This window comes from Cariama cristata, unplaced genomic scaffold, assembly GCF_000690535.1.
Source record: "Cariama cristata isolate BGI_N322 unplaced genomic scaffold, ASM69053v1 scaffold23567, whole genome shotgun sequence".
Lineage (NCBI taxonomy): Eukaryota > Metazoa > Chordata > Aves > Cariamiformes > Cariamidae > Cariama > Cariama cristata.
In genome coordinates, this window is record NW_009627410.1 from 6442 (window position 1) to 14844 (window position 8403).

The following is an 8403-nucleotide window of genomic DNA, read 5'->3' on the forward strand; positions in this document are numbered from 1 at the left end:
CGCAGGCAGCCCTGGGAGGCACCGCTGGCTGCAAGCCCTGCCTGGCCACCCCGTCCGACCCACACCCCCAGCCCTCGGCTCCTTCCAGCCCCCTCCCCAGGACCCCCAGGCACCGGAGCCCACGTGCACGGACCCTGCCTTCCCTCCACGTGCAGCCAGGGACACGCTTGTGCTCCCTTCCTTAATCCATTAATGCACAGCGAGGCTCTTCTAGCTTCCTCACCCTTCGCTAGCAATCTCTTAACGAAGGAAGCAACCTGGGGCTTGTGGGGCCAGTGTGTGCCACCGACTCGGTCAGGTCCAGAGCCCTGGCTGCCGGCATCACCACCGAGCCCCAGAGCGGGACCCACGAGGGGTGAGGCTGAAGCAAAGGGAGAGGAGAAGGATCGCAGCCTGCTCAAGCGTGGAGGCATCCCCGGAGCTCACCCGGCTCAATCAGGGCCACCCCGGAGCAGCCTGCCCAGGAGGAGCTCATCGGTCCCTCTCCTGCCAGAGAAGGACGGTTCCTGCGGATGATCCCACAGCAGCATCCCAGGGAAGGGGCTGCTGTGCCTGCGGGATACCCACGGGGCTGAGCCGTCCCTTCCCGGGCACGGCAGCCCCGCTCCTGCCCGCAAGTCGCCATCTCAGCTCCTCCAGGGACAGAGACCTCACAAGCCATGTCCCACAGTAACGGGGTGAAGAAAAAAAAATCCACAACGCCCTGGTACGCTGGGGAGGAGGTTTCCCGCAGTAAGATAGCGGCAGAAGATGGAAGACTGAATGAAACAAGCGGCTGGCCCCACATCGCAGCCAGATGTGATGGAGGAGCACGGCGCTTCTGGCACAACCACTGCCCGGTGCCCACGCCATCAGCTGGGGATGACGGAGCCCGGTCATACCCGAGCCCTCGTGCCTGTGGGACGGAGAGACCAACATAACCCCTGAGGATGCGAGATGACTCGAGGGCACGCCAGCTCTCCGAGCACAAGCTCGATGCGCCCACGTTATCACACTGAGAGGTGGAAGCAGGTTCTCGCAGCAGGAGGAGGAGGAGGAGGAGGAGAGGGGGGTCCCAGGAACGAGCTCAAGACCCTGTGAGGTTGACGCGGCAGGGGTGGCACAGCCTCTGCTCCCTCCTTGCCTGCGGCAGACGTTTATTTTCAGCCCGACTGGATCAGAGATGCTGAGTCACTCCACGACCTCATACCAAACCCAGATCATTTCAATCACATGCCTCCTCACCCTCGCTGCGACCCAGCCGGCGGCACGCAAGGAGGACTGCAAGCACTGCCCTGCCTGCTAGAAGAGATCATCGTCACCCTCAGGGCTGAGCCCCGCTCTTCTGCTGTCCTTAACGGGGGGCCAGGAACCCCCCAACCTGCTCCCCACGGCTCACAGAGATGGGACGGGTTCGGAAGGGACATCCCTGTGCCGCAGAAGGGTCCAACGCTGCAAAGCTGAGCTCACACTGCCGGAACGCACCCGCAGCAGGGAGGGTCTGGCTCTTTGGGCAGAAACTGGAGTCCCATCGATACCCACCTCGGAGGGGGTCAGGAAGGTCCCCAGCTCATCCCCCAGCACCTTGCTGGAGCAGGGAACAAAACCTAGACCCCATCTAGACTCCATTTTCACTCCATCTCCAGGCTGGAGCCAAAACACCCTTGTTTGGGCTGAGCTCTCCTAAAGTTTCTGCGAGAAGTTTGTCTTGACAAAGGCGCTCATGTCTAACCAAAACCATCACCTAAAAGTCCTCCCCCAGCTTAAAGCCAGGTGGATGTGAGGGCAACGGGCAACGTTATGCCCAGCTTTACTTTTTTTGGTCTTTTTTTTCTAAAAAAGCTTGTAGCCAGGAGCCCGGGGGCAATGCCTGCTCCAGCCAGCAAGGTTTTAGGGCACAGCTGGGAAGCTCATTCCCTTCCCTACAGCGGGGCTGCTGAGGGCAGCACCATGCCCAAGTCAGAAAGCGGGACCTTGCCAACTCCTCTGGAGCGATAAAGCCCGGATCACATCCCCACATCCATCCCTCCATCCCGGCCTTCAGCCCCGATCAAGCTCCATATAACCATCCTGTAGCCCGGTACCTCCCTGCCACTGTCCCCCTGCACTGGGCCACCCTGGCACGGCAAAGTCACCCTGAAAAGATCTGCCGGCATTGCATGGCTGTGCTGACTTCAGAGTGACCTCGTCTGCCTTTCCACTGTGGAAAACTTCAGCAAAAACGTTATACAGAAACCATACAGAGCCAGAAATCCAGCTCAACGGCTGGCGACGTCTTCCAAGTTTTGCTGGCAGCAGGCAGCTGCCGGAGAGGGGACATCCCCTCCTGGTATCCCAGTACCTACACTGTGGCCTCCCAGTGCTTTCGGGAAGGTCCGGGGAGGCACCTCTGCCCGTGCCCAAGCCCTCAGTCCAGTTTTCTGCACGCTCCGAGGTCAGCAGCGGACACGAGCGGTCATGAGGGGCTGACCATGCGCAGGCAGGGGTTTTGGGATGGGGCAGGACCTGCTCCAGACCCACATGGGGCTGCTCAAAGATGCTCATCCCCCTGCGCCAGCCGCGCTTTGGAGCCTTCACATGCTTTGGGCTACAAGTTAAGAGGTCACAAATACTCTGCAAGAGCAACAAACCGATCGGGCCTCAGCGGCAGCAGCTACAGGGTCATTTTGGGAGGAACACGTGTGGAGCCAGGACGTTGCATCTCCGAGGACCGAGCAGGGAACGCGAGGAGCAGAAAGCCGAAAGAAGGGATTGCTGGAAGTGACGAAGGAGAAAGAGCTGCTGATGGCAGATGGCTGCTCCAGAAAGGGCCGCTGGAACCTCAGCACCAAGTTTTACCAGCCCCACGGGCCACGCTGCTCCTCCCCACCGCGCCCGAGCAGAAGGACCCCTGCTCCGCAGGGCCAGGCACGGCTGATAAGCCGTCTCGGGCGGGGAGAGGAGCAGACCTCCCGCCTATAAACACGTAGGTCGCTATCGGCGATGGCCCGCAGCCAGCCCAAACTACCTGAGCTGCCAACACCAACAAGCTCCATGGCTAAACCAGCTCGGGGTTTGGTTGTACTCGACGGAAGGAGGATGCTTCGTAGTCACAGAGATTGCCTGACCTTGGCTTTGGCTTTCTGAGAACGCGCCTGTACAGGAACAGCTTGAGAGTTGCACGTTCTTGCTTTGAGCTCAACATAACAGGACGAGAGCTCCTCAGGTCGAAGCAGCCCTTCACATCTGACAGCGTAAAACCGTTACCAGCCCGCAGCGGATTCCAGGAACGAGTTTGGACACAAACCTCATTGCTCCCAGGAGAAATGAAATGCTGCTGAACGTAGACCTACATCCATCCCCGCAGTTTACAGGGCTGCTCGGGAGGCTCCCACTCATCCCATTCACTCCTTGACGCACAGAGCCCCATCAGCATTCCCAGGCCTTGGACGTAAGGATCAGCACGAGATAAGAGCGACTGCACCAGCGCTGTGCTCCAGCAGCTCCCACAGCATCTGTCAGAGCCCTTGAACCTGCACTTCTCCCAGCCCACCTTTTACTTTTGCCCAGCTACAGAAGAAAACCCCACAAACCCTCAGGATCCTCTGTGGGATGTCATTAAGGCTCTCACGTCATGCTCACTGGGGGCTGCGCACCATCCTGCGGTCTGAGACACCGACGCTACCTCCCCGTGCTCGGGAGAGCATCTCGCTGGTGAACAAACACAAAGCAACTCAGGCTCGGATCCACGCCACGCCAGGCCACCGTGTCCAGGTGACGGTGGATCAGCTCCGGCTAGAGATCGGGGAACAACCACGTGGGCTGTTTGTCCGTGGTGTAAGCGCCGGTACTTCTGCATCAAATCCTGCCGCGCAAGCGGTGGCTTTCAGCGAGCCCACGGCTGAGGGGGCTGTCACGAGAAGGGAGCCCCGTGACATCCTGCCAACCCACCAAAAGTGTCACGTCCTGAAACCGGCTTCTCAGAATTACAGAAGTGGTTTGGAGGAGAGCTGGCCTGGCACCGACGCTGCATCCCGGCCTCCTCACAATTCCTACCTACAATTCCAAGCTAACGCTTGTGCTGTCGCAAGGTGCCAGGTTCATGGTCTTAACAAAGGGACAGCCTGGTTTGTAAGAGGGTCTCAAGTAGCAGATCCCTCCTTCCTTCCCCATCCCACGGGGCCGGTCACCTCCACCTGAGTCGGGACAGCTCAGGAGCATCCACGTGACCTTTGCCAGAGGAGAATGCAATGGGCACCGGTACTGACTGGGCTACGAAATGGGAGCAACAGGGATCAGACAGGAGATGGAGAAGGACTTTTGCTGGATCCCAGTGACCTAGAGCTGCCGGCTATCCATCCCTCCCCAGATCCAGCCAGGTCCCTGCTCCCAGACAGTCAGGACAGGTCCATCTGAGCCAGCTCTCCAGCCCCCATCCACACTCCCTCCTTTTCCAGGGAAAGGAAAAAAGTCTCCCGCAACACATCTAAAATCACTGCCGTCTCAGAAGATCCAGAAAAACCTTACCGTAGCAGAAGACAGCCTTCATGTGGTCCTGTTTGGCCATTCCCAGCATGGGCAGCATCGTCCCGAGGATGGAGTTGAGAAAAGGCACCATTCCGAACACTGGGAAGGAAGCAGGAGAAGCTCACTTACAGCAAACACACACGTGCCGCTCTGCAGCTGCCCCAGCCTACGCCGGACACAGACCCAGCAGGATTGCACAGACACCCAAAAAACCCTGGCTCGCCGCAGCCAGGAGCCCGGTTTTGCCACGGAAGCGATGCCGACAGCCGCAGGCGGGAGCTGGCCACCCCAGCACACGGCAGAGACGGCTCTAGTGCGGCAGCAGCTCGCAGTCCTCCGAGCCCTGAAGTTCACAACTGTTTCTCAAAGCCGGTGAGCTCTGGGCTACGTCCCACGTGCTGTTGGCATCAGCGCATCTCTCTGCAGCCAGACTTCTTTTCAGAAGTCTCATCCTAGAATTATAATTTTTAAACTTGGTTTTTCTGAGGTGGCTGGAGACAAGAGCCCAGCAGGGAATTCTGTACGGACGAGGGCCAGGCAGCTCCAATTCCCGCCGTTTGTAAGTAGCCCACATTTTAAAGAGCTCAGCTGAGCTGTGATGCCGAGCTGCAGGGGATTTCTAAGTTCAGTGTACTTTTACAGGGACTCAGCTTCCCTGGGCATTGCCAGGCACGTGCCAGGTGCCCACGGGGTCCCAGCAACCTCTGCCCAGCCAGACACGGAGCACCGCACCCCTCCATCCCCACGAGGAACGCTTCCTCCAGCTCCTGCGGAGAGACACCGACAAGTACCAGCATCCCAGGGCAGAGCTGAGGCCTCCATCCTGGCTTTTTCCGCAGGGCACCGAGCAAACCTCCCCGCTTCCAGAGCCTGCCAGGTCCCGGAGCAGCACGGTGGCAGGAGCTCTGCTCAGGCTGCTGCAAGATGAGCCAAGACTGCTGACGCCGCCCACCCCTGCTCCCCCGTCACCCCTAGACAAGGGGCTGCCCTCAGCTCCCCGGCTCAGCGCTGGGGACCGAGTCCCAGCAGCTCCTCCTGAAGAGAAGCCAAGAAGAAACAGAGTTTTCCAAATCTCCTCCCAACGCCCGCTCCTCGCAGCACTGGCCTTCCTCTTCTTGTGCCCCGTCTTTTCTGAATAAAAGACACCACAAGGAAGTCGCGCACGTGGATCGCACTCCTCCTCGCCATACCGGTGTTCAGTGTTTTCTCAGTGCATTTCATCGCTAAGTTATTTTGCAGAGCCAACACCTCAGCTGTTGAGCAGCATCAAGTCTAAGCTGCAAGATCCCGAGAAGCGCGCTGGCCAGCTCGGCACACACGTCGCCACAGAGGTACCCCACCGCAGAGCGATTCAGGTACGGCGTGAACCACAACGCCCGAAGCACACAACGCTTCCATGGCTTTTTCCGACACAGACCAGGAGTCGCACACAGAGGCGGCAGGTTGCCAACTCACCGTTCGACACAGAGAGGTTTGCAAATGTCTGCATGACGAAGTAGTGCGGCAGGATCCCCGGCTGAAATTTGGTCAGCACCTCCTCCATCACCTTGTTGATGAAACGCTGTCCCACTGCAACCAGGACGTTGCTGGCGGCTTGCTGCCAGTCCTGGACCACCTCCTGCCATGGACGGAGAAAACCGTGTCAGAACAGACACTGCGTCAGACACGTGGCCTCCCCGGGAGTCTGCTGCTGCTTCATTTAAATGCCATGCGTCACGCCCGGCTCCAAACACCGTGGGGAATCGCACAGCGTAAGCTAAACAACGGGCTCAAGATTCAGAGGTCATCTTTTCCCCGTATGGACCTGCGGCCTCTCAAGGCGCTGCCTCCTTCCTGCTCTAACACCCCCCTGCCTGTCCAGGTCCTTTTCAGCATCCAAATTTTGTTTAGCTGTGTATGCATGCCGTGCTGGAAGAAAACCATCAGCCAAAGCATCCTCATCGCCCCCAAGAGAGAGGAACATAGCCCATCCCCTACTCCCTCCACCGTCCCAAGCCCAGAAGACCGCACGTAATGTAATTGGTCCTTCCCTTCCACGAAAGGGGTCCCAGTAATCGCTACTGGGGCAGCCCCAGACCCCCAGCATTTACTGCAAGGACAGCACCAGGGGCAGAAAGGGCCCGGCCAAGAACGACGACGGGAGGAGAGGAGCTTTCAGGTCATACCTTTGACTTGGTCATTTCATTAGACGCCAGAAAGATAACCACTTTTGCCGTGCTTTTGTCCAAGAGGGCAATGCTGTTCTTCACCACAGTCTCCATCGCCTTCAGGATGATCACCCGGTGAGGGTAGGCCAGCTGACAAGGCAGGGAGAAAGCACCCGGTCAGCCAAGCTGAGCAAGGCACCCCAGGGGCAAAACCTGCAGGTCCCAGCGCCGCCCGGGCTGCGAGATGCCTGGCAAGGGACTGGCCAGCATTTCCACCACGTGCCCCACGCAGGAAAAGGCAATGACTTGGGCCACCGACCAGTTTTGCTCTGTTTCTCAACCACAACGGCATATTATTGCCTTTTCTTCACCTGTGCAACTCCAGCGCCTCGGACCAGACTTCTCGGCCAGCTGGTCCACCACTCTTGTAGCCCAGATCCTCCCAGGTTTCTCCCTCACTTCCCAACAGAGCCAATATCCCCGAGTCACCTCCCTCATCCTGCCGACATTCCCGGGAGCGAGCAGAGCAGACCCCTACCTTGTCATGCTGCCGGAGGTACTCATCACAGGAGTTGAGGATCTCCTCCGGCTCGGATTCCCCCAGGTAGCACAAAGCATTGTAGATCTGCTCCTGGACTAGCGGGTCCTTATCTGTCGTGGCATCCATCAATGTCGTAGCAAGCCCTGAGCAAGACAAGCAAGTTGCAAAGATTTTGCATTCTCTGAACATCTCCTCGACTAACAAGAGCAGTAAAAGAGGAGCCTCCGTGCATTTCCAGCCGTCCTTCCATGAGCCACGTGCACAGCTAAATTGGGCTTCACCGGCCCTTTTGTTTCCCACTCAACGAGCACCCAACAAAACCCTTTCTTCTGGGCTCACCACCCAAGATAACTCACCTTTAACTTGAAGGCCCCCTGCACGCAGCCCTTCCCCATTCCCCAAGGGCTCGTTCACCCTCCTCCCCCAAGCTGGTCTGAACACTTCACCCTTTATTTTTTTCTTTACTGCAGACCCGACAGAAACCACTCAGCACCACGTCAGCCTCTGAGCCAAGGTGAACTCAGCTCTAAGGTTGTTTGCTGGAGCCGGAGGGATTTATTACACTGGAGATTTTGGATCAGGGCTGGGCAGCAGCCCCAGCAAACGGGCTCCGCTGTGCAGCTGGGTGCCGGCACCGGCCGAGGTGCCTGGGGAACCCGCACAGGGCTGACGTGACGTGCGACCTACCGAGGGCACGTCTTTGAGGGTCAGGGGCCGGAGAAGCCACGCGGCCCTTGCGGTTGTGCCGCTGAATCCCACCACCAGACGAGGCTCTATGAGGGTGAATGGATACCATCAGTTAGGAGACAATACCTGGCAAAATCCTTCCCGGTGTTCTCATCCCTTAGGCCACGCTAACCAGCTGCCACGTGGGAACAGCCCCGGGAGCACAAGCGACAGCGGCCCTTGTCCCGGCCCTGGGGCACCGACGGCAACACGCCGTCCCCAAGCACGACACCCTCCGTTGCCCCTATTTAAAACGTTGCCCCAGTGGCCGACCCGGCAGCAGGCAGAGGGACGGAGTCCACTGAGGTCCTGCCAGCACCCCCTGCGCTGCCGCTGCGGACCACAGCTGCTCCCTCCCTCCCATCAGCCAGCGACTCTGCTCCAAGGGTCTCATTGCTATTGTGAGTGGTGCAATTCTTTGTCGTAACACGGTTAATTAGTTACAGAGCAGGTCTGAGGCCGTGCCCTCACGCAGGGGTGCAAAGACCCACCAGGCTGGCTGGG

General features: G+C 58.8%; 1 protein-coding gene across 1 annotated transcript in view; it reads right to left on the minus strand.

The window, feature by feature from the left end:
- MROH1 (maestro heat-like repeat family member 1) overlaps positions 1-8403 on the minus strand; it is a gene marked incomplete at its 3' end in the record, with an annotated part of 14619 nt that overhangs the window by 5308 nt on the left and 908 nt on the right. Inside the window, exons 2-5 of the mRNA XM_009704442.1 lie at positions 7171-7316; positions 6651-6782; positions 5941-6103; positions 4486-4584 (exon numbers count right to left, since the gene is read on the minus strand). Coding sequence (XP_009702744.1) covers positions 4486-4584; positions 5941-6103; positions 6651-6782; positions 7171-7316 — 540 coding nt within the window. The remainder of the gene's footprint in view (positions 1-4485; positions 4585-5940; positions 6104-6650; positions 6783-7170; positions 7317-8403) is intronic.